This window comes from Somniosus microcephalus, chromosome 13, assembly GCF_052327205.1.
Source record: "Somniosus microcephalus isolate GS21.2 chromosome 13, FLI_Smic_1.0, whole genome shotgun sequence".
NCBI lineage: Eukaryota > Metazoa > Chordata > Chondrichthyes > Squaliformes > Somniosidae > Somniosus > Somniosus microcephalus.
The window spans coordinates 23,279,158-23,305,480 of record NC_140999.1 but is presented as its reverse complement, the minus strand read 5'-3'; the positions used below and the strand labels follow the sequence as shown (position 1 = coordinate 23,305,480).

Here is a 26,323-nt window from a genome sequence, read left to right as displayed (position 1 = left end):
TTAAAGCACCATTCATTGTATTGACATTTATAACTAAAATTAATACATTTACAGATTACAATTATCACAGAGAGAGAAGCTTGCTTTTATAAAGCATCTTTCACACCCTCAGGACGTCTCAAAGCATTTCACAGCTAATGAAGCACTTTTGATGTATAGTCACGTGTAATATAGACAAATGGAGCAGCCCATTTATGCATAGCAAGACCCCACAAACAGCAATGAGACAAACGACCAGGTAATCTGGGTTTATTTTGATGATGTTGACTGAGGGATGAATGTTGGCCAGAACTCCCCTGCTCCTCTTCAAATAGTACCATAGGAATCTTTTACGTCCACCAGAGAGGGCAGACAGGGCGGTCGGTTTAACGTCTCATCCAAAAGACAGCACCTCCGATAACACAGCACTCCTTCAGTACAGCACTGGAGTGTCTGCCTGAAGTGTGGCTTGAACCGACAACCTTCTGACTCAGGGAGTGTGCTACGACTGAGGCAAGGCTTACACTAATCACTCCATCTTTGGCTTGGCAGTCAACTTTCCTCACACACCTAGGGTCGTTTTTCTACATGAAAAATGCCACATAAATACAAGGTGCTATCTTGTGAGTAGGTAGAGAGGAATAATGGTGGTGGTCAGTGACTGGCAGTAAGAAATTCTGGCAATATTCTCTATGTATTTAATACAGTAGGAATGATGGATACCAAATGGTATTGCAAACTCAATCCATGATTTGCCATCGGCTGGCAGTACATTTCAGTAAAGCACCCAATACTGCAGTAGCGTGAAGTTTCCATTTTTCTTATAACATTCATCTTCGTTGTCTCTCCAAGTGAGGTTCATATTTTGTGCCAAATTCTGAACATTTTTGTTCTATTGACTAATGGCAGCTAGGAAGTGGGTCAAAATTATCCAAAATTATTTATTTTAGGATTAAAATAAACCCAGGTAATCTGGTCATAGTGAAATATATGGTATTTGAGATACTGGATGGGATAAAAATTGATAAAGAGGTACAGGAAACTTTGTGCTATCCGGCACCGACGGGACCGAGCTGTTGCCGTCCCATCAAAACTGCCGGACAAACCAGCGTTAATGTTGAAACATACGGAGATTTTGAGCTCCGTATCTGGCAACAAACCCTGTTGCTTAGCTTCTAAACAGTCGGCTGTACCTTGCAAGCATCTCTGTAGCTTAGCAACAGCTTCAGCGAGACCTTGCAGAGCCTGGCTGGTGAAAAAAAAGCAACGAAAAGAAAAAAAACCTAACGAAACGGCTCCTGATTTTTGCCGATGGCTCGAGCATTCTGGACAGTTAACCTCCGGATAAACCAAAGTTTCCTGTACTAGAAAGGCTGGCTGTACTTAAAGTAGATCAGTCACCAGGACCGGATGGGATTCATCCTAGGATGCTGAGGGAAGTAAAGGTGGAAATTGCCTTTATGGTATTGGCCATAATTTTCCAATCCTCCTTAGATATGGGGTTGGTTGGTGCCAGAGGACTGGAGAATTGCAAATGGTACACCCTTGTTCAAAAAAGGGTGCAAGGATAAACCCAGCAACTACAGGCCAGTCAGTTTAGCCTCGGTAGTGGGGAAGCTTTTAGAAATGATAATCTGTGACAAAAATAACAGTCACTTGGACAAGTGTGGATTAATTAAGGAAAGCCAGCACAGATTTGTTAAAGGCAAATCGTGTTTAACTAACTTGATTGAGTTTTTTGATGACGTAACAGAGAGGGTTGATGAGGGCAATGCGGTTGATGACTTCCAAAAGGCATTTGATAAAAGTGCCACATAATAGGCTTGCCAACAAAGTTGAAGCCCATAGAATAAAAGAGACAGTGGCAGCATGGTTACAAAATTGGCTAAGTGACAGGAAACAGAGAGTAGTGGTGAACTGTTGTTTATCGGACTGGAGGAAGGTACACAGTGGTGTTCCCCAGGGGTTGGTTCTAGGGCCACTGCTTTTCTTGACATATATTAATGAATTAGATTTGGGAGTACAGGGCACAATTTCATAATTTGCAGATGACACAAAACTTAGAAGTATAGGGAACAGTGAGGAGGGTAGTGATGGACTTCAAGAGGACATAGACAGGCTGGTGGAATGGGCGGACACGTGGCAGATGAAATTTAACACAAAAGTGCGAAGTGATACATTCTGAACGAGGAGAGGCGATATAAACTAATGGGTACAATTCTAAAGGGGGTGTATGAACAGAGACACCTGGGGGTATATGTGCACAAATCGTTGAAGGTGGCAGGGCAGGTTAAGAAAGTATACGGGATCCTGGGCTTCATAAGCAGAGGCATAGAGTACAAAAGCAAGGAAGTTATGATGAACCTTTATAAAACACTGGTTCGGCCTCATCTGGAGTATGGTGTCCAATTCTGGGTACTGCACTTTAGGAAGGATGTGAAGGCCTTAGAGAGGGTGCAGAAAAGATTTACAAGAATGGTTCCAGGGGTGAGGGACTTCAGTTATGTGGATAGACTGGAGGTGAGGTTATTCTCCTTAGAGCAGAGATGGTTGGGAGGAGATTTGATAGAGGTGTTCAAAATCATGAGGGGTCTAGGCAGAGTGGATAGAAACTGTTCCCATTGGCGGAAGGGTTGAGAACCAGAGGACACAGATTTTAAGGTGATTGGCAGAAGAACCAAAGGTGACATGAGGGAAAACTTATTTGCGCAGCGAGTGGTTAGAATCTGGAATGCACTGCCTGAAAGGGTGGTGGAGGCAGACTCAATCGTGGCTTTCAAAAGGGAATTGAATAAGTACCTGAAGGAAAAATATTTGCAGGGCTACGGGGAGAGGGCAGAGGAGTGGGACTAGCTGAAGTGCTCTTGCAGAGCCGGCACGGGATCAATGGGCCGAATGGCCTCCTTCTGGTACTGTAACCATTCTCTGATTCTTACAGCTGCCAAAAAGGGAACATCTATTCCAACATTTTTGGGAGTGGGGGGGGGGGGAAGCGTTGAACACAGCTTCCAAAAATGGTGATAAAGCACTAAACCACTCTGCTAATACAGCTATCCCACTTTGTCTGAAAATCTAATTGTTCTCTCGTGATGCAAAGCTGTTCAATGGCAAAAACTGGCAATCATAATGTTGGCAACAGGAAGGAAATCAATTCACAGGAGTAGAGAAGATATGGAATTCAGAATCAAAACTCAAAAGAAAGTTTCTCAATGGAAAAATATATTATAAAGATTAAAACAAAGATAGGAGTGTGTTCATACTACTGATCATCTCTTCATGGAGTAATGTATCACTGTGGCTGCTATGTCACAAAGCTTGTGTAATTCTCCTTTGCATCAAGTGATGACATAAACACAATGGGGTGGATTTTCTGTGGAGTTCTCCCCATCTCCTGCTGTAACTTCGGTGGAAATCCTGGAGAAATGGCATAAACGGCTGCTTACACGGTTTCTCCAGGTTTCCGTTGATCTTCTGCTAAAAAGGAGATTGGAAAACCAATGCGGAAATTCCAGGCAAACAGATTTTATAACTCCGTGGGAGAATGTCCATAACACAAAAAAAACAGTAGGAACCCAAATCAAACAATTTCAAGTGTGTTAGAAAGGTGCAAGATTAGTTATGAGTTCATAGAATAGCTTAGTCCTAATCTATACATAAAGCAATATGGATTTATCTTTACATGGTGATAATCTTACCACCCATTAGTGCCTCATGGTAATCGAATGCTGATCAAGGGTCTACATCCAAAACACTAACCTATCTTTCCTCTTTTCAGATACTGACACACCTGCTTTCCATTGCCAACATTTTATGTTTTTATTTCAGGTCTGTAGTTTTGCTTTTTATTTCCAACTTAGACCTGGCAGGGAGGTTCCTGCTCAGCAGCCATTCACCGTAATACTGGTTTGGTCATCTTACATAAAACCAGGGCACGCTGCAACATTTGCTACCCACTCCAAAACAAAAATAGTCTCCATGTTTACCTCCTTAGGTAGGTGTGTTAAAACGCTAAAGTACTGCTGACAATAAATTAAAATATTGAAATAAATGCCTTATTGTCTGATTTGCCCACACAGAAATGGATTCCCACAACTAAACAGGGAGTCCTATGAAATCTTATTGTCCCAGTATTAGGAAATACCAAAACAATGGCAGTGCCAGAACATTTGGTACAAAGCTCCTGACCAGCTAGGTGGAAACAAGAAAGAAACAAAAGCAAGAGAAAAGGTTCAGCAATAGCTTCATAATGCTGCTACAATTCCTACTATAGGGCTATTTAAATAGACTTCTGTAAACAGTACTCTCTGGTGGTCCTTGACATCCATTTTATACAGTTGGGTAGATGATTTAAGCATGTAAATGGCAACAAAATTGTGTGGGCATCTAAATAACATTGCTGGGGCGCATTTTAATTAAATGTAATTAAAGCACGAGTGCTTTCGATATGTCTTCCTTTTTCCTCAACTGAGGATTCCCCTCTACCGTGGTTGACACAGCCCTCGACCGTGTCCGTTGCATTTCCCGCACTTCTGCTCTCGCCCCTTCCCCTTCCTCCCAGAACCGCAATAGGGTTCCCCTTATCCTCACATTTCACCCCACCAGCCTCCACATTCAACGGATCATCCTCCGCCATTTCCGCCACCTCCAGCGTGACTCCACAATCAAACACATCTTCCCCTCCCCATTCAGCATTGCGAAGGAACCGCTCCCTCCGCGACACCCTGGTCCAATCCTCGATCACCTCCAACACCCCCTCCCCTTCCCACGGCACGTTCCCTTGTAAGCGCAGGAGTGCAACACCTGCACTTTTACCTCCTCCCTTCCCACTGTCCAGGGCCCAAACACTCCTTCCAGGTGAAACAGCGATTTACTTGTACTTCTTGTAATTTAGTACAGGAAACTTTGTTATATCTGGCACCGACGGGACCGAGCTGTTGCCGATCTATCAAAACTGCCGGACATACCAGCGTCAATGTTGAAGCATACGGAGGTTTTCATCTCCGTATCTGACAACAAACACTGTTGCTTAGCAACAGCTTCTAAACAGTCGGCCCGTACCTTGGAAGCATCTCTGTAGCTTAGCAACAGCTTCAGAGAGACTTTCCAGAGCCTGACTGTTGAAAAAAAAGCCACGAGAAGAAAAAACACCTAACAAAACGGCTCCTGATTTCTGCCGGTAGATCGAGGTTTCCGGACATACAACCTCCGGATAAACCAAAGTTTCCTGTATACTGTATTCGCTGCTCACGGTGCAGTCTCCTCTACATCGGGGAGACCAAATACAGATTGGGTGACTCTTTGCGGTCCACCTCCGTTCAGTCCGTAAGCATGACCCCAAGCTTCCGGTCGCCTGTCACTTTATAGAGTCATAGAGTTATACAGCACAGAAAGAGGCCCTTCGGCCCATCGTGTCCTCACCGGCCATCAAGCCCTGTCTATTCTAATCCCATTTTCCAGCACTTGGTCCGTAGCCTTGTATGCTATGGCGTTTCCAGTGCTCATCTAAATGCTTCCTGAATGTTGTGAGGGTTCCAGCCTCTACCACCCTTTCAGGCAGAGTTCCAGATTCCAACTACCCTCTGGGTGAAAAAGTTTTTCCTCAAATCCCCTCTAAACCTCCTGCCCCTTACCTTGAAACTATGCCCCCTGGTTATTGACCCCTCGACTAAGGGGAAAAGTTCCTTTCTATGCACCCTATCTATGCCCCTCATAATTTTGTACACCTCAATCAGGTCCCCCCTCAGCCTTCTCTGCTCTAAGAAAAACAACCCCAGCCTGTCCAGTCTCTCTTCATAGCTGAAGCGCTCCAGCCCAGGTGACATCCTGGTGAATCTCCTCTGCACCCTCTCCAATGCAATCACATCCTTCCTATAGTGTGGCGACCAGAATTGCACACTGTATTCCAGCTGTGGCCTAGCTAGTGTTTTGTACAGCTCCATCATAACCTCCCTGCTCTTATATTCTATGCCTCGGCTAATGAAGGCAAGTATCCCATATGCCTTTTTAACCACCTTATCTACCTGTCCTGCTGCCTTCAGGGATCTATGCACACCAAGGTCCCTCTGATCCTCTGTCCTTCCTAGGGTCCTACCATTTATTGTGTATTCCCTTGCCTTGTTAGTCCTCCCAAAATGCATCACCTCACACTTTTCGGGGTTAAATTCCATTTGCCATTGTTCTGCCCATCTAACCAACCCGTCTATATCGTCCTGTAGCCTGAGGCTTCCCTCCTCACTATTTACCACTCCACCAATTTTCGTGTCATCTGCGAACTTACTGATCATACCTCCTACATTGATATCTAAATCATTAATGTACACTACATCTAAATCATTAATGTACACTACAAACAGCAAAGGACCCAGCACCAATCCCTGCGGTAAACCACTGGACACAGGTTTCCAGTCACAAAAACTACCTTCAACCATCACCCTCTGCCTCCTGCCACTAAGCCAATTTTGGATCCAAGGGCTCTTACCTTCTTGACCAGTCTCCCATGCGGGACTTTGTCAAAAGCCTTACTGAAGTCCATGTAGACTACATCAACTGCACTACCCTCATCCACACACCTAGTCACCCCCTCGAAAAATTCAATCAAATTGGTTAGACATGATCTCCCCCTGACAAAGCTATGCTGACTATCCTTGATTAATCCTTGCCTCTCCAAGTGGAGACTAATTCTGTCCCTCAGAATTTTTTCCAATAATTTCCCTACCACTGATGTTAGGCTCACTGGCCTGTAATACCCTGGTTTATCCCTACTACCCTTCTTGAATAATGGTACTACGTTAGCTGTCCTCCAGTCCTCTGGCACCTCCCCTGTGGCCAGAGAGGTTCTGAAAATTTGTGTCAAAGCCCCTACAATCTCCTCCCTTGCCTCACTCAGCAGCCTGGGATACATCTCGTCTGGACCTGGGAATTTATCCACTTTTAAGCCAGCTAAAACAGCTCCTCCCTCTCAATACTAATTTGTTCAAGTATATCACAATCCCCCTGCCTGATTTCTATGCCTACATCGTCCTTCTCCATAGTGAACAGATGCAAAATATTCATTTAAAACCTCACCTACATCTTCCAGCTCTACACACAGATTGCCACTTTGGTCCCTGATGGGTCCTACTCTTTCTCTGGTTATCCTCTGGTCCTTAATATACTTATAAAACACCTTGGGATTTTCCTTTATTTTGCCCGCCAGTGTTTTTTCATGCCCCCTCTTCGCTCTCCTAATTTCTTTTTTAAGTACCCCCCCCCCCTGCACTTTCTATACTCCTCTAGGGCTTCCACTGTTTTTAGTCCTTTGTATCTGCCAAAAGCCTCCCTTTTTTTCCCTAATCCATTCTTGTATATCCCTTGACATCCAGGGTTCCCTGGGCTTGTTGGTCCCACCCTTGACTTTTACGGGAACATGTTGGCATTGTACTCTCTATTTCCTTTCTGAAAGACTCCCACTGCTCTGATGTGGATTTTCCTACAAGTAGCTGATCCCAGTCCACTTTGGCCAGATCCTGCCTTATCATATTAAAATCAACCTTCCCCAATTTAGAACCTTTATTTCTGGTCCATCTTTGTCCTTTTCCATGACTACCTTAATTTTCACTGAAATATGGTCACCGTCACCAAAATGCTCTCCTACTGACACTTCTCCCACTTGCCCGGCTACATTCCCTAGAATTAGGTCCAGTACCGCCCCCCTCTTGTAAGACTTTCTACATGCTGGCTCAAAAAGCTCTCCTGGATGCACTTTAAGAATTCCGCACCCTCTAAGCCTTTCACGCTCTGACTATCCCAGTTAATATTGGGGAAGTTGAAATCCTGACTATTTTTACCTATTATTTCTACACTTCTGAGATTTGCCTACATATCTATTCCTCTATCTCCCCCTGACTGTTTGGGGGCCTATAGTACACTCCCAGCAAAGTGCTTGCCCCCTTTTTGTTTTAAGTTCTACCCATATGGCCTCATTAGAGGAACCTGCTAAGATATCATCCCTCCTTACAGCAGTAATTGACTCCTTGATTAATATTGCGACATCCCCTCCTCTTTTACACCCCCCTCTGTCTCGCCTGAAGATTCTATACCCCGGAATATTGAGCTGCCAGTCCTGCCCCTCCCTCAACCAAGTCGCTGTGATAGCAACAATAACATACTCCCATGTGTTCATCAACACCTTCAATTCATCTGCCTTACTCGCAAGACTCCTTGCATTAAAATAAATAAATTTAATTCTCTGTTCCACTCCCATTCTGATCTCTCTGTCTTCGGCGTCCTCCACTGTTCCAACGAAACTCAAGGAACAGTACCTCATCTTTCGATTAGGCACTTTACAGCCTTCTGGACTCAACATCGAGTTCAACAATTTCAGACCATAACCTCTACCCTATTTTTTCACGTGGCAGCTGTTGATGATTCTGCCATTCTTATTTACACCTCTTCTAGACTCATCTTTATTTCTTTATCTGTCCCATTACATCTCCTTTTGCTTTGTACAATCATACCTTTTATCATTTAATCACTCCTGCCTTCCACCCGATCACTGACCTTCCTTTTTGTTCTTTTCTCCCCTCCCCCCTTTCCCTGTCTTTGCTTAAAATCTGTTACATCTCTAACTTTCTCCAATTCTGATGAAAGGTCATCGACCTGAAACGTTAACTCTGTTTCTCTCTCCACAGATGCTGCCTGACCAGCTGAGTATTTCCAGCATTTTGTGTTTTTATTTCAGATTTCCAGCATCCGCAGTATAATGCTTTTGTGTAAGTATGAAAACAAAGTGTGTTTTCACATTACTTAATGTTTCACTTCGATGCAAATGCCCACAGAAAAAGTCCCCAAAAGTTGAAATAAATTGTGCAAAAATTTGACAAACAAATTATACAAAGGTTAAAAGCTCAGGGTAAATCGAAATAGCTCATCAGACGTAGAAACATAGAAGATAGGAGCAGGAGTAGGCCATTCAGCCCCTCGAGCCTGCTCCGCCATTTAATGAGAACATGGCTGATCATCCAGATTCAGTACCCTGTCCCTGCTTTCTCCCCATATCCCTTTAGCCTTAAGAAATATATCCAACTCCTTCTTGAATATATTTAATGAATTGGCCTCAACTGCCTTCCTAGCCACAGAGTTGAATCGTCGAACTGAACACTGCAGGATACAGAAAGATCAATTTCTGACCTCAGCCGGATAATTCATATGAGCAACTTGACTACTTATGGGTTATGCAGTCAAATCAACTGTGAATTAACTTTCATGTCCCCTGGTTCAGTTTGGTGTATCTCTCATACAAGTATAGATTGTCAGCATTCTGGATTTATTTTACTAGAATCAGCACATCTGTCATTACACAAGTATTGTTCTCCTTGCTGTCTCACGGAGATACGGTGCGCCAAGTGCGAATTTAAAGCTTCATTTCAATTTTAAATTACGTCCCTCCAAAAATCAACCTCCTTTTCCTTTTAATTGTTGAGATATCGTATTTGTTGCGTATATTTGCAGAAAGGTGGAGCGGAGGCCAAGATCAGATCAGCGGGGGGTGAGACTAACTGGATTGCTCTTCGAAAGAGCTGGCACAGGCTCGAGGGGCCGAATGGCCCACTCCTATTTATGTTCTTATTTATCTTCACCACTGTGAAATCAACCATATGGGTCTTCAGTCCATCCTCGTCATCACCACATGGCTGTGGGATATTCCATTCTCATTCAGTACTTTGTTTATACTGAAGTTTCAACATTACATGCATTTTTATTGAGATCTGCAAAAAATCTCTGATCTCATGCCAACTGAACTGTCTTAACTCTCATCAAGGTAATGGTGCATTAAGGGGAGCTGAGGCTGATTTTTTTTTCTCCAAGTTGTGGTATTTTAGAATCTGATAAAAACTGTGGAGTTATGCTAAACTTATATAAGACAGTAGTTCGGCCCCAGCTGGAATAGTATGTCCAATTCTGGGCACCACACTTTAAGAAGGACACAAAGGTTTTGGACAGGGTACAAAAGAGATTTACTAGAATGGTTCCAGGGATGAGGGCTTACAATTATGTGGAGAAGCTGGAGTTGTTCTTCATAGAACAAAGAAGGCGAAGAGGAGATTTGACAGAGGTGTTTATTTACTCCATCTAAACCCTTCATGATTTTAAAGAGAAACAGTTTCCAATGGCTGAAGGGTTGATAACTAGAGGGCATAGATTTAAGGTGATTGGCAAAAGAACCAGGGGCGACATGAAAAAAAACTTTTTAACGCAACGAGTGGTTAGGATTTGGAATGCATTGCCTGATGGATACAGATTCAATAGTAGCCTGTCACAAGGGAATTGGAAAAATACTTGAATGAGAAAAAAATTGTCAGGATCTGGGGAAAAGTGTGGGGAGTGAGACTAACTGGATTGCTCTTCGAAAGAGCTGGCACAAACTGGATGGGCCAAATGGCCTCCTTCTGTGCTGTAGTCCAAAGTTACCAGGAATTTAATGAGGAGGCACTGCTTATGTGTATAGCAGTAATGTTGGTGAAGTCAATATACATCACTGGAAATGTTACAAAAAGTTTTACAATAGCTTCCTTCAGAATTTTGAACAGCTGAGTACGAGATCATCTCCCACTGTTGAAAGTACAAGATGCCAAATGTTGAGTAAATTCCATTAAATTTGAATCAAATGGAAAGTCCTGATCAGAATACTTAATGTAAAAGGATCACATCACCCCAAAAAGTTGACATGCAAAATAAATTGAACATCGTTGTTGATTTTGTTTTAATAATCAACCTGTATCTTTTGTGCATTACAAAGATTAGGATTATTGTTTCATGTTAGGCATAGAAAAATCAAACCCTGGAGACAACACGATAACTTCAGTTGTAGAAGTCTACAGAATCATCTAAATACATTGATACAAAGACAACAAAGGGTCATTGTACAGGTTGAAAGAGATACACACAAGTTGAAGATCCTTTTAATGACAGCAGGTTAGAAATTTGAGCCTCCATTCAGACATTACAGAAATTTTGGGGATTTATTTGTGAAAATAACCAAAAAAGTTATGTGGCTGTGTTGGAAATGCCCTACATGAATTTAAAAATAATTAGCTTGTTACATGCAAGCTACAATATACATTTATAATTCTATTTTTCAGCAATTTTACAAAAATGCTCAATTCGTAGGCAGGCCAGTAGGATATGGGTTTGCATCTACAATTCCCCATGATGGCAAGCTTCCAATCTTGTCAGGGCTGTCTCGGGGAGGTCCAAGGGAAAAAGAAAAACACCTGCGTGTAAATCACCATGGTTCATTTTTCGCACCTCTTCGCATCTCACTTTGGAACACTAGTAACTTGTCGCCCCACCTTTGGTCAGAAAATGGTGCATGTCGCAATACGACACAAAGGAGGAGAAAATAACCAATGATTTGAGAACATTTAGATTCATGAAATAGCTTTACATCACTCAAAGGTTTACTTTTAACTCAAATGCTACATGTGTGCGCTCCATGATACACTTAAATTAGAACACCATTAATCATAATCAACTTTATTGTCATTGTTAGTGCACAAGTGCAGTACAACGAAATGTAGGCTTGCGGCTCCCGAGAGTGTACATTTAGATTAAGACATTTAAACATTCAACATACATTTGGCTTGTAATACATTAACATAAACATAACCCTAATAAAGTGCATTGGCAGATGTGCAGGCTTTAGAGTTTATTTGTGGAGTTCAGTAGGATGACAGCCCTGGGAAAGTATGCATTCAAGCATACTTTAATAATGATTTACACTCTTAATTTGCTCCTTCTCTTCCACTGGCTGATTCCCTTTTGTGAACTAGTTCCTTTAAATCTCTGCCACAGTGATAGTGGTGAAATCCAGATGGAAATGTCCAGTCAAGAAGCTTATCTTCCAATCTTACAATGATCCATTTTTAAATCAAAAAATAAATTAGAAGAGAAATTCTTGCCTGTTAATTTTAGCAAAAAAATGTAAGAGAGTCACTTTGTACTTAGTTTGGCAAAAAAAAGTAAATCAATAGGATTTTCACTCCCAGAACTCCACATGCATCCGATAGCATGTCACAGAAATAGATCATATCCTTAAAGCCTACATCTTTGACCAACCTTTTGGTCAGCTGTCTAATGTTGCCTTACATAGTTCAGGCTCAAATTTTTGATACTGCTCCTTGAAGCACCTTGGGACGTTTCCCTATCTTGCGCATCCCCGGATTTGATCACGCCTTCAGCTGCCTAGGCCCTAAACTCTGAAATTCCCTCCCTAAATCTCCCCGCTTCTCTACCTCTCTTTCTTCCTTTAAGACGCTCCTTAAAACCTACCTCTTCGACCAAGCTTTTGGTCACCTGCCCTAATATTTCCATGTGGCACGGTATCAAATTTTGTTTGACAACACTCCTGTAAAGCGACTTGGGACGTTTTATGTTAATGGTGCTATATAAATGCAAGTTATTGTTGTTAAATAACAATCGCAATAAACCATTTGACAATTGTGAAGATTATTGCTAGAATATTTCTCTTCTGGCCAATTAGCTGGGGACTCAACTCAGACTGAAATAAAAGTGGTAAAGAGCCTAGGGCCCAGGCAGCTGAAGGCACGGCTGCCAAAAACCCAGAAAATGTAAAAGCCAAGTGTACCAAAACATAATGTGTGGGAAAACAAATAGAACAGGCTTGGAGAGTCAGAGGACAGCATTATTTTATTTTACTTTGTCCTTCCCCTGAAATGAGGCAGCGGAGTCAAGCTCTAATGTTTTGTTATGCATATTATTTAAAGGAGGTAAACATATAGAGGAGCGCCTTTGATAACGTACTCCAAGTAGGTAATGCCAAAAAACTATAAAGAACTCTCTTCGCGGTTAGTAGATATTTGTGTTTCTCTTATGAAGACCTGCCATTTGCTGATGATCACACATCATGAGAAAGAACTTGCATATTCTTAGGATATCCCAAAGCACTTCACTTCTTTTGAAGTGTAGTTACTGTTATAACACAGGGAAATATGAAAGCCAATTTGCACACAGCAAGTTCCACAAACAAGATAAATAACAGATAACCCTCAACCAATGGCACTAAAACAGATTAAGTGCTGGCCAAGACACCGGAATTCAGTTGGTGGTCTTTGAATAGTGCCATGGGATCTTTTATGTTCTCCTGAGGGGGCAGACAGGGCCTCAATTTAACATCTCGTACAAAAGACTGTGCAGCACCACCTCAGTACTCCACTGAAATAACAGCCTATATAATGTGCTCAAGTCCTGGAGTATGCCTTGAACCTTCTGACTCAAATGTTAGAATACTACCATTGGCTCAAAGGTAGCACTCTAGCCAGACATCAAGCTGGGAAAAGTCAGCACCCACACAGAACACAACATCTACATTTCCTACTGTAGTGAATGCTGAAACTACTTGACAGTTCACTTTATATTGAAACTACTCCCCCACTTTATTTTTAGATTTTATTTCTCAGCATCTCATTTTCTTTCTATTTGCTTTCTTTGGCAAGTTTTTCTACTATGGGATAGTGTTATGGTGGGCAATAATTGCTGGCCAAATTACTATTTTCTCTCTTATTTGTGATTCTAGTGGATCTCCAATGGTGCTGCTCAGTGAATCAGGGTTTAATGTAAGTTTGTGAAAGATGTAGTGAAAGACAGTGAAGCAGGTGGATAGTGGGAATGTTTTTTTTTGTTTGTTCCTGGGAAATTTGAACCAATCAGAACTGGCTGACAATTTTTCTGAAAACATTTAAACTGCAAATCATACTACAAGAAAGACTTTTAATATATTACTAGCAAATCTACCATAGCAGTGCTCACTAAGTCAGAGGATGAGGACAAGGGCATTGTACCATGTAACGTACAATGTATTATTCTGATATAAATAACTTTAAGGCCACATGTATAGTGTCTATGCTTTCCCGAGGTCAATTGCTTCTATACTCACCCCAAGGTCAGAAGAAACCAGTAGGAAATGAGTGGCTTTCTTTCTCTTTTTATATACTTTTTTTTTTTAAAAAAAAAGGTACGCAGCACACCCTCGCACAAGATTTGCAAGCCAGAGGATGCACGGTTTTAGAAGGACGGGCGCACAATGTATTAGTTCACTGCCAAAGTGCAGGTATGTGTCCCTTTAAGAGTACATGGTACACGGTATAATTGGTCTTCATTCTTGAAAGCAATGCTCAAGTCAGTTAGATAGAACTGGCTTTCTCTCCTGTGTGTGTGTGAAGGCGCAAAGTCTAATTGTTATGTAAACAGAGCTTTAGGTGAATCAGAGTTTCATTGACAACTTGGTTAGATTTTACAGATTGGAAAGTGTTTCGCAGTTTCCAGTGCAAATCAGGAGCAGGCCGTACCAAGTCACCGGCTTTCCCCCCCCCCCCCTTGTCAGAATATTATTTTGCAATTGTTTCTTCAATTGTGTGACGTATTCAGTATGACATCTGCATAGTTAGAAACACTTCTTCACTCAAACGGTGGTGGAAGTGTGGAGCGCTCCCACAAAAAGCAGTAGATGCTAGCTCAATTGATAATTATAAATCCGGGATTGATAAGATTTTAGCTAGACAAGGATATGGAGCCAAGGCAGGTAGATGGAGTTAAGATCCAGATCAGCCGCTATCTCATTTAATGCCAGAACAGGTTCAAGGGGCTGAATGGCCTACTGCTGTTCTTGTGTTCCCATGCATACATTGACATACTGAATTTAATAAATTAACAGATATAGATTGATGGCTATAGTAGCTAGTCAACCAGAAAAATCTCAACAGAAAATGAGTACACACAAATGCACCCACAGCCACAGTGCTACAACTGACTGGGCAGTAATGCATGAAGAAGCAATGCCCAGCTGCTATGGAATGTCTGTAGCTAAATCCATTTAACTGCGCAAATAATTGCTGCTGCCTATCCAGAGAAAAATTCCACGCCTTTACTCTACTTAGCTCATTGTCAGTGGAGTATGAACAGTTGCAGAGCACTTCAATTTGCTTTGTGACTACTGACAATGCACTCTCCCTAACCTCCTCTCTCAGATCACCATTAACATTGTAAACATTTTGCTCAGAAAAATCATCATGCTCAGCACAAATTGATATTAAATCGACAACCTTACTCAGAGATCATGGTGACAGCAGAGGGTGAAAGTGAAGATTCACACCGGAGAGACCAAGAGTGCATGTGTGAAACCAAGGGCTAAAGTGCATTGTTTGGACCATTTTGGCAGCTTACTTAGCAACTTGGCCATACTATACATGACCTAGGTGTGCTCGACAGCAACACCGGGAGCAAAAGTGAAATTATGTTCACAATATTCAGGGATAAGAACAGGCCATTAAGCCCATTGATGCTCATCTCTTTTATACTCTAACTCCAAATGAGAAAGCCCACTGTTTTTGCCTTACTACCCTGCCTGACAGACCACTCGGTTCTTTTATCATTCTTTCAGTAAAGAAGCTCTACCTCCTAATTGTTTAAAGTTTACATTTTTCTTACTTTCTACTTATGCCATCTGGACTTACATTTCTGGCTTACTGTAAAGTAATACAGGTATATTTTATCTACACAGTTTAGAGAAATAATTCCTCCGTGTATAGCCTTTACACGGCATCAATCTTGTTGCTTTTTAGACTCTTTCTAATGTAGATTTATCTTTCAATCAGCACGGAGATCCTTCACCTTGAGAAATACAAATATTCACCAAAATGTATTCAATGTCACAAGTAATGAAAGGGAACTCATTTGAGATTTGGCCAATTTGACCCAGAGGTGAGCTTCCATATCTACTCCATCACCAAGACTGCCTACTGCCACTTTCGTAACATCTCTCGTCTCTGCCCCTATCTCAGCTCATCTGCTGCTGAAACCCTCGTCAATGCCTTTGCTTCCTCCAGAATTGACTATTCCAACGCTCTCCCAGCTGCCCTCCCATCTTCCACACTCCGTATACTTGAGCTCATCCAAAACTCTGCTGCCTGTATCCTAACTCGCACCAAGTCCTGTTCACCCATCACCCTTGAGCTCACTGGTCTACATTGGCTACCTGTCTGACAACGCCTCAATTTAAAAATTCTCATCCTCATTTTCAAATCCCTCCACAGCCTCATCCCTCCCTATCTCTGTAACCTCCTCCAGCCCCACAACCCTCAGAGATCTCTGCACTCCTCCAATTCTGGCCTCTTGAGCATCCCCGACTCCCTTCGCCCTCACCAAGGCAGCTCTGGAATTCCCACCCTAAACCTCTCTCACCTCCTTGAAGGCGCTCTTTAAAACCTACTTCGTTGACCAAGCTTTTGGTCACCTGTCCTAATATCGCATGTGGCTCGGTGGCAAATTTTGTTTGAGATCACTCGTATAAGCACCTTGGGACGTTTTATAGACGCTATATAAATGCAAGTTGTTGTTGATTTGGGGCTGGGTCTATATATAAATGGCTGCAAGCAGACCCGCTCCACTGCATTGCTGTTAGTGGAGCAGGACCCTGGAATTTCTGGCTCATGATGTATAAACTGTTTCACTAAAAATGTAATTTCCTTCTGCCAATATGGTATCCTGCATTCACTTCTATCACAGATCATTATCACTTAGCCAGCGTTTTTAGTGCAAGGAGCTCAGGCAATTCTGAAACCAATAATTCAGAGGGAAATTCAGACCTCCATTACATATTATATTTGCATGTTTAAAATAATAAAAACAGATAGCCAAGGAATTTAAAAAGCATGACCACTGCTCCCTTCCCCTCACTTCTTGCACCCAGTATCAGTGTTGAATACTCACAGACCGGATACCGAGTAAAGCTCCTTCTACCTTGCCCTAAATATGTGCTTTAATCCTAATTTCTGAAAATTCTCTCCTACTACCATAAACACCCTAGTGTGACATTTCATTTCTTTAAACCCACCATTCTCTAAGTGAAACTGTTAAAGTATAGGTAGTTTTTAATGTCGTGAATGTGCGCCAACTAGAACCCAGGCCCAAAACAAGTGTTTATTAATGAACACTTACCTCTGTTCCGCGAGAGCAGAACTGGGCTTGGATATTTGGCAGACCATACATTGCAGTGTCAGTTTGATGGTTCTGCTGGTAATTCTGCCCGTCCATGACACAATGTACTTTCAGCATTAGGCACTGTCCAGCTGCATTCTGCACAAGTTCAAAGTGTGCTCAGTACCAGAGGCAAAAAATAAAGGGTACAACAGATCTTATCTGCAATAGTCTTGGCACACCATGTCCTAAAAGAGAGGGGGAGATAAAAATAGACATGAGTTTTCTTAAACTGAAGGTCGTTTGCAAACAGAAACTAAATTGTTAGCAAAAGTTCTCATTTCGCAGTAAGATTTGCAAACTGCTTTGGGTTCCTTTTACTCATCACAACTCATCAGCAAGAATGGCTCGGATTTTGTTATTCCTATAATTTTCCAACTGTTTCCATGTTGAGATTTTTCTATTACTCTCGTCTAAATGGAGTTCTGCAACTTTGTTTCACTGATAATTTAGTTCCCAGAAAGCAGTAGTAATTCTGAAAAATCTATTTGAATACAGTACTGCACCACATTTTAAATGTTCATTTGCATAAAGGCTAAATTTCTGCACACATTAAAATTTGTCGTCAAGACCGGTTTTAATTTTCATTCTTTGAAAGTTCAATGTTTTATAAAAGCAATGATTAAAAACTACATGCCTTCCAAAAGTTATATAAACAGTTTATGATTTTCTTCATTACCAGTCACTAGAATAGAACCCAGAATGAAGATGTGTGGGTGTGTTTTTTGTCTCATCCATATTTTCAATTGTCATGACCTTTGCTCTTAGTTTTGTGTCAACATTTCTTATTCAGTTTTTCCATGTCAACTTTCACTGTCAGTTTGTCAATGCACTGATTGATTCAGTCAAAATGCTTCAAAAAAAAATCTGCCAATTTTTCTGTCAGCAACTAGAATGTATAATTCCCAAAATGAATTTTAAACAATAAAAAGGAAATATTTCACAATAACACAATTACATTTATCCATTGCATTTGTCTCAAAGGTTTTACCTAAAAATTTCAGCATCTGCAGGGCTATGGGGAAAGAGCAGAGAATTGGGACTAATTGGATAGCTCTACCAAAGAGCTGGCATAGAGTCATACAACACAGAAAGAGGCCCATCGTGTCCGCGCCGGCCGTCAAGCCCTGTCCATTCTAATCCCATTTTCCAGCACTTGGTCCGTAGCCTTGTATGCTATGGCATTTCAAGTGCTCATCTAAATGCTTCTTGAATGTTGTGAGGGTTCCTGCCTCTACCACCCTTTCAGGCAGTGAGTTCCAGGTTCCAACCACCCTCTGGGTGAAAAAGTTTTTCCTCAAATCCCCTCTAAACCTCCTGCCCCTTACCTTGAAACTATGCCCCCTGGTTATTGACCCCGCTACTAAGGGGAAAAGTTCCTTTCTATCTACCCTATCTATGCCCCTCATAATTTTGTACACCTCAATCAAGTCCCCCCTCAGCCTTCTCTGCTCTAAGGAAAACCACCCCAGCCTGTCCAGTCTCTCTTCATAGCTGAAGCGCTCCAGCCCAGGTAACATCCTGGTGAATCTCCTCTGCACCCTCTCCAATGCAATTACATCCTTCCTATAGTGTGGCGACCAGAACTGCACACTGTATTCCAGCTGTGGCCTAACTAGCGTTTTGTACAGCTCCATCATAACCTCCCTGCTCTTATATTCTATGCCTCGGCTAATGAAGGCAAGTATTCCATATGCCTTTTTAACCATCTTATCTACCTGTCCTGTTGCCTTCAGGGATCTATGTACATGCACACCAAGGTCCTTCTGATCCTCTGTCCTTCCTAGGGTCCTACCATTCATTGTGTATTCCCTTGTCTTGTTGGTCCTCCCAAAATGCATTGCATCACCTCACACTTTTCATGGTTAAATTCCATTTGCCACTGTTCTGCCCATCTGACCAACCTGTCTATATTGTCCTGTAGCCTGAGGCTTCCCTCCTCGCTATTTACCACGCCACCAATTTTCATGTCATCTGCGAACTTACTGATCATACCTCCTACATTCATATCTAAATCAATGTGCCAAATTCCCCTGGATCCCATGGGCTCTTACTTTCTTGACCAGTTTCCCATGCGGGACTGTCAAAAGCCTTACTGAAGTCCATGTATACTACATCAACTGCACTACCCTCATCCACACACCTAGTCACCCCCTCGAAAAATTCAATCAAATTGGTTAGATATGATCGCCCCCTGACAAAGCTATGCTGACTATCCTTGATTAATCCTTGCCTCTCCAAGTGGAGACTAATTCTGTCCCTCAGAATTTTTTCCAATAATTTCCCCACCACTGATGTTAGGTTCACTGGCCTGTAATTCCCTGGTTTATCCCTACTACTACTCTTGATCAATGGTACTACATTAGCTGTTCTCCAGTCCTCTGGCACCTCCCGTGGCCAGAGAGGTGCTGAAAATTTGTGTCAGAGCCCCTGCAATCTCCTCCCTTGCCTCACACAGCAGTCTGTGATACATCCAGTCAGGGCCTGGGGATTTATCCACTTTTAAGCCCACTAAAACCACTAGTACCTCCTCCCTCTCAACACTAATTTGTTCAAGTAGATCACAATCCCCCTGCCTGATTTCTATGCCTACATCGTCCTTCTCCATAGTGAACACAGATGCAAAATATTCATTTAAAACCTCACCTACATCTTCCAGCTCTACACACAGATTGCCACTTTTGTCCCTAATGGGCCCTACTCTTTCCCTGGTTATCCTCTTGCCCTTAATATACTTATATAAAACACCTTGGGATTTTCCTTTATTTTGCCCGCCGGTGTTTTTTCATGCCCCCTCTTCGCTCTCCTAATTTCTTTTTTAAGTACCCCCCTGCACTTTCTATACTCCTCTAGGGCTTCTACTGTTTTTAGTCCTTTGTATCTGCCAAAAACCTCCCTTTTTTTCCTAATCCATTCTTGTATATCCCTTGACATCCAGGGTTCCCTGGGTTTGTTGGTCCCACCCTTGACCTTTATGGGAACATGTTGGCATTGTACTCTCTATTTCCTTTCTGAAAGACTCCCACTGCTCTGATGTAGATTTTCCTACAAGTAACTGATCCCAGCCCACTTTGGCTAGATCTTGCCTTATCATATTAAAATCAGCCTTCCCCCAATTTGGAACCTTTATTGTCCCCCATCTTTGTCCTTTTCCATGACTACCTTAAATCTCACCGAATTATGGTCACTGTCACCAAAATGCTCTCCTACTGACACTTCTCCCACTTGCACGGCTACATTCCCTAGAATTAGGTCCAGTACCACCCCCTCTCTTGTAGGACTTTTTACATGCTGGCGCAAAAAGCTCTCCTGGATGCACTTTAAGAATTCCGCACCCTCCAAGCCTTTCACACTCTTGACTATCCCAGTTAATATTGGGGAAGTTGAAATCCCCTATTATTTCTACACTTCTGAGATTTGCCTACATATCTGTTCCTCTATTTCCCCCCGACTGTTTGGGGGCCTATAGTACACTCCCAGCAAAGTGCTTGCCCCCTTTTTGTTTTTAAGTTCTAACCATACGGCCTCATTAGAGGAACCTGTTAATATATCATCCCTCCTTACAGCAGTAATTGACTCCTTGATTAATATTGCGACACCCCCCTCTGTCTCGCCTGAAGATTCTACACCCCGGAATACTGAGCTGCCAGTCCTGCCCCTCCCTCAACCATGTCTGTGATAGCAACAATATCATACTCCCATGTGTTCATCAACACCTTCAATTCATCTGCCTTACTCACAAGGTCCCTTGCATTAAAATAAATGCCACCCAGCCTTGCCATACTCCCTTGTGCAGTTACATATTTGCTCTGCCTTCCAGGCTGACTTGTTTTTTCCTCTATGTTTGGCTGTGCATCACCCCCTACTATAGCTCCACTCCATATCCCATCCCCCTGCCAAGTTAGTTTAAACCCCCAATGGACCGAACGGCCTCCTTCTGCGCTGTATCTCAACAGTTGAGAGACTTTTCAAATTGCATCTGTGCATTCTGAACAGGCACAGTTGGCACAATTTCCCAGCATCAACAGGAGTGGACGGGTGTGTCATGCTGCGAGGAATTTCAAAGAAACTGGGCACTGAATTCTCAAAACTTTTACTTCAGGCAAATGATTCACTTATCAGATCACAGATCACAGAAACCTCACAGTGCAGATAGAGGCCATTTCGGCCCATCGAGCCTGCACCGACACATATCCCACCCTATCCCTGTAACCCCACATATTTAATCCCCCTAACACTAAGGGTCAATTTTTATCATAGCCAATCAACCTAACCCGCACATCTTTTGGACTGTGGGAGGAAACCGGAGCACCCGGAGGAAACCCACGCAAACACGGGGAGAATGTGCAAACTCCACACAGACAGTCACCCGAGGCCGGATTCGAACCCGGGTCCCTGGCGCTGTGAGGCAACAGTGCTAACCACTATGCCACCGTGCTGTGTGTAAATGATGTAATTATGTAAATGAATTAACTGTGCTTTTCAGTTATGAACAGAGCACCCGTGAGCAGCAGCATATGTGAACAACAAAAGCTGTGATTTTGGTTTCTTAGTTGATGGTAAAGACAAACGGAGAACGGATTTTTAAAAAAAAATCAATCACCTCTTTTGGTTGCATATATTTAGTTAAAATATCCCTCTTTCGATACATTTTTGAGGCTTAAGTAATTTGTAATGTAACTTGGCAACTATATAAACAATGAACTTTTGAGCATTTGTTTTCGGAAATGTTATGTTTATTAAAAACTGTAATCGTTGGAAAATTCCAAAAAGTGCACTGAATTTTCCACTTCTGACACGTCAGAGTCAGTAAACTGGGCACCCCCAGCAAACAAATAATTTTCCATCAGCTCATTGCAAGAAGCAGAAAATTTATGCTTAAATGCTTTAAAGACAGGAACTAGCTGATGATGCAAGGGTACCGGAGGGTACAAAAAATGCAATGGACAGGTCTGCTGAAAAGGCTGACGCACAGGGGTTTTGGGGCACAATGGTTCAGCAATTTGGGTCTCATTCTCCCACAAGGCGATTTGGTCCCGCTCCTCAATACTTCCAGATTTCAGCAATCTCCAATATTGCCAGACTCTGAGGTCCCTTCAATGTTCCAAAGTTCCCTCACAAGTCCTGCCCAGGACCCCTTCTATCCTAGATCCCTGTACCCCCTCTAATCGCTCACAAACCCCTAAACTGCATTTGCAGTGCTCCCTAATCCCCGAACTGTCCCAATGCTCTTTATACCATAAAGACTCCTCCCAATGCCCCCCAAATCACAGGATCCTTCTCCCACTTATCTAAGCCCTGGTCCATAAATCAATCCAATAGCAAAATACTGCAGATGCTGGAAATCTGAAATAACAGAAAATGCTGGAAATACTCAGCAGGCCAGGCAGCATCGGTGGTTCTGATGAAGGGTCCCAGACCTGAAACGTCAACTCGGTTTCTCTCCCCACGGATGCTGCCTGGCCTGCTGAGTATTTCCAGCATTTTCTGTTGTTATTCTATAAATCAATCTCTGTTGTTCTTGGAACCTCAGGACCAATCTCGCAAGGAGCCCCACTCAAAATACTGCTAGATTTGAAGAACCCATTCCAGTGCTGCCAGACCCTGGATCCCCTCCCAGTGATCCCACAGCTGCCTCCAATGCGGACAAGTCTGGTAATACGACTTGGCAAATTTAAGGTGGTTATGACTTCTGAAGAAATTTAGAAATAAACAAAGATGCTATGTGTAACTTATTAGGAGAAATATTTAAAACAGGCAGGGGCGTCACAATCTGATGGATGACTTTTAGGGCCATAGAATGAGTCCCCAGTTAAAAAAACAAAGGGGAAATAGAGCCACTGAATTTTTTTTTTTTAATGCCTGAATAGACTATGTCAGAAGCAGAACACAGTGGCAGGAAGTAGCAGAGGGAGAACATGTTGCCTTAAGTGCCTGTTTCCTTGTTCATGTGTTTTCTTCCCAAAAACTAGCCAAAGATGCACCACATTGTTTTTTTGGAAGAGCCTATTTAGGTGGATGTTAAAAATGCCTCAGGATCATTCAACAAGGAGCAGGGTGCTCTCTCGGTGTCCTGGCCAACAATTTCTCCTTCAGCCAACACCACTCCACAATAGATTATATATGGTCATTCACCTAATTGTGTGTTTGTGGAATCTCGCCGTGTGCAAACTGGCTGTTGCGATTATCCGCATAATAGTGACTACACTTTGAAAATTCTTTGGGTCATCCTGAAATTTGATACGGTATTCGGTAACTGCAAGTTCTTGCGGCAGGCAATGGATAATGTGCTTCGTGTATGGGATATCTTCATTCTAAATCAGGACACCCTCATTTGCATTTATCAGTGCAGCATTTAGTCACAGGATGTGGCAATTTACTCAGATTTGATTGAATTACAGTGTACCCTGGGAGATGGAAAATGTGAAGAATCGGTATTCCTTTGCTTTTAAAAGTATTCACTGCACTCAGTAAAATGTAACATTTTGAAACTGTACAAACCCACAATGTATTGGCGGTAGTGATCATAATTCAATTAGATTTAATGTGGTTATGGAAAAGGACAAGGATAGACCAGGAGTAAAGTTCTCAGTTGTGGAAAGGCCAATTTTACTAAGCTGAGATGCGATTTAGCGAAAGTGGACTGGAAACAGCTACTTTAAGGTAAATCAGTGTCAGAGCAGTGGAAAGCATTCAAGGAGGAGAGAGTGAGGGTTCAGAGCAAATATGTTCCCACGAAGAAAAAGGGTGGGACTCCCAAATCTAGAGCCCGCTGGATGTCTAGGAGCAAACAGGGTAGGATAAGGAAATAAAAGGGAAGCTTTTGTCAGATACTGAGAGCTCAATACTGCAGAAAGCCTAGAGGAGTATAGAAAGTGTAGGGGTGAAATTAAAAAAGGAAATTAGGAAATCAAAGCAAGGGCATGAAAAAAATATTAGTTAAGGTGGCATACAGGATGACTTTCTTTATTAGCCAAGGCAAAGAGTACGAGAGTAGGGAGGTTATGCTAGAGCTGTATAAAACACTAGTTAGGCCACAGCTGGAGTACTGCATACAGTTCTGGTCACCACATTACAGGACAGATGTGATTTCACTTGAGAGGGTACAGAGGAGATTTATGAAGATGTTGCCAGGACTAGAGAATTTTAGTTATGAGGAAAGATTGGATAGGCTGGGGTTGGTTTCTTTGGAACAGAGGAGGCTGAGGGGAGATTGAAGTGAGGTGGATAAAATTATGAGGGGCCTAGATAGAGTGGATGGGAAGGACCTAGTTCCCTTAGCAGAGGTGTCAATAACCAGGGGGCATAGATTTAAAGTAATTGGTAAAAGGATTAGAGGGGAGTGGAGGAGCAATTTTTTCACCCAGAGGGTTGTGGGGGTCTGGAACTCACTGCCTTGAAAGGGTGGTAGAGGCAGAAACCCTCATCACATTTAAAAAAGTACTTCGATGCGCACTTACAAGGCTACGGACCAAGAGCTGGAAAATAGGATTAGGCTGGATAGCAATTTGTCGACTGGCACAGACATGATGGGCCAAATGATCTCCTTCTGTGCCGTAAACTTCTATGATTCTGCCAAGCCCATCAAATATTTAAAAAAGTTACTAACCAAAATTACCACTCATATTCCAAAGAATTGTCAAAAACACAGAGATCATTAGCACTGTTATTTTATTTTTTTCCACACTGAAATTCAGCTTATACCGACCTTTCCACAGCCCACAAATGAAATTTTGAATGAGTTACCCACAAGGACCAAAATAAAGTTGAGTTTTTCCATAAACATGCAGTGCTTGCATTTACATGATACCTTATCATATTGTTGAAACATCGGTTCTTCATACATATCAGAAAATTCCCAGATTGGATCTCTGGAATGAGACACTCTCAACTAGAATGGCAGCGACAGTACAACTGGTCTCTGCAGCAGGGAGGCGGGAAATCAGTTAGGATTCCCACTCCTGATCACTATCCAGTTCTCCAAGGTATGAAAGTGCTGCTGTTGGAGGATGACAAGATCTTACCCGGCTGTGATGCCTCCATGTTTAAAAATAGTCGATCAAAACTCTCATGATTAGCCACTTGGGTGAGGTATCAGAAGACGACCAGTACCCATGGAAACCATACTCCAAAACAGGAAGGTAGAAAATTGGAAGAAATCCATTTCAGCTCAATTCAGCAAACTTTCTATTTTATTATGTTAGGTGAATTTTGTGCATTTTTGGAAAAGTCCAATTAATTACAATAAAACATGCATTATTAAGTTGCACTTTTTTTTTCCATGGGGTGTTAATTTTGTGCTCAAGGGAACAGATGACAATGCCACAAAAAGGAAGTTTTCCAATGTTATCATTCACTGTCACAGTTAATCACATCAAGGTCAGCACTGCTAGTTGCAAAGTAAAGCTTTCAGTATTTTTTTTCCGAACACTGTGACCTAGCCCCAACATCAGAAGACTGTGTCTTACTAACCACTTCACACACCAGCCATCCTCCTCTACGAGGGAGATTGCCAATTGGGACTGAATCCGGGGCACTTTTGCATTGTGGACTCATACCCTGTAGATTGAATTTCAATATCGATAAATGTGAGGTGGTGCATTTTGGTAGGAAGAGCAAGGATGCCACATACTCCTTGGAAAATAAGAGAGTCCAAATGAGGTAAAGGAGAAAGGGATCTAGGGGTACAGATACTCAAATCGTTACCAAGTAGCGATGCAGGTTAATAAGGCCATATATTAAAAAACAAAGCACCAGGATTTATTTCTAGAGGGATAGAACTGAAAAGCAGAAAAGTTATGTTAACCTCCTACAGAACCTTGGTTAGACCACACTTGGAATACAGTGACAATTCTGGTCTCCATATTATAAAAAGCATATAGGAGGCACGGAAGGTGCAAAACAGATTTACAAGAATGATACCAGAATGGAGAGGTTATACTCATCAGGAAAGATTGAACAGGCTGGGGCTCTTTTCTCTAGAATAGGGAAGACTGAGGGATGACCTGATAGAGGGCTTTAAGATTATGAAAGGGTATGTTAGGGTAGACGTAGAGAAGATGTTTCCACTTGTGGGGAGACCAAAACTAGAAGGCAGAAATTCAAGATAGTCACTAATAAATCCAATGGGGAATTCAGGAGAAACTTCTTTTCTCAGTGGTTAGAATGTGGAACTCGTTACCACAAGGAGTAGTTGAGGTGACGAGCATAGATGCATTTAAGGGGAAGCTAGATAAACACGAGGGAGAAAGGAATAGGTGGTTAGGGTTAGATGAAGAGGGGTGGGAGGAGGCTTGTGTGGAGCATAAACATG

General features: G+C 42.3%; 1 protein-coding gene across 2 annotated transcripts in view; it reads right to left on the bottom strand.

Moving 5' to 3' along the window:
• The window catches only part of LOC147108127 (protein strawberry notch homolog 2-like), a 175,184-nt gene that overhangs the window by 135,738 nt on the left and 13,123 nt on the right, over positions 1-26,323 (bottom strand). For both annotated transcript variants that reach the window (XM_086004619.1, XM_086004620.1), the window contains exon 2: positions 16,972-17,198. In XM_086004619.1, coding sequence (XP_085860745.1) covers positions 16,972-17,088 — 117 coding nt within the window. In that variant the 5' untranslated portion in view covers positions 17,089-17,198. The remainder of the gene's footprint in view (positions 1-16,971; positions 17,199-26,323) is intronic.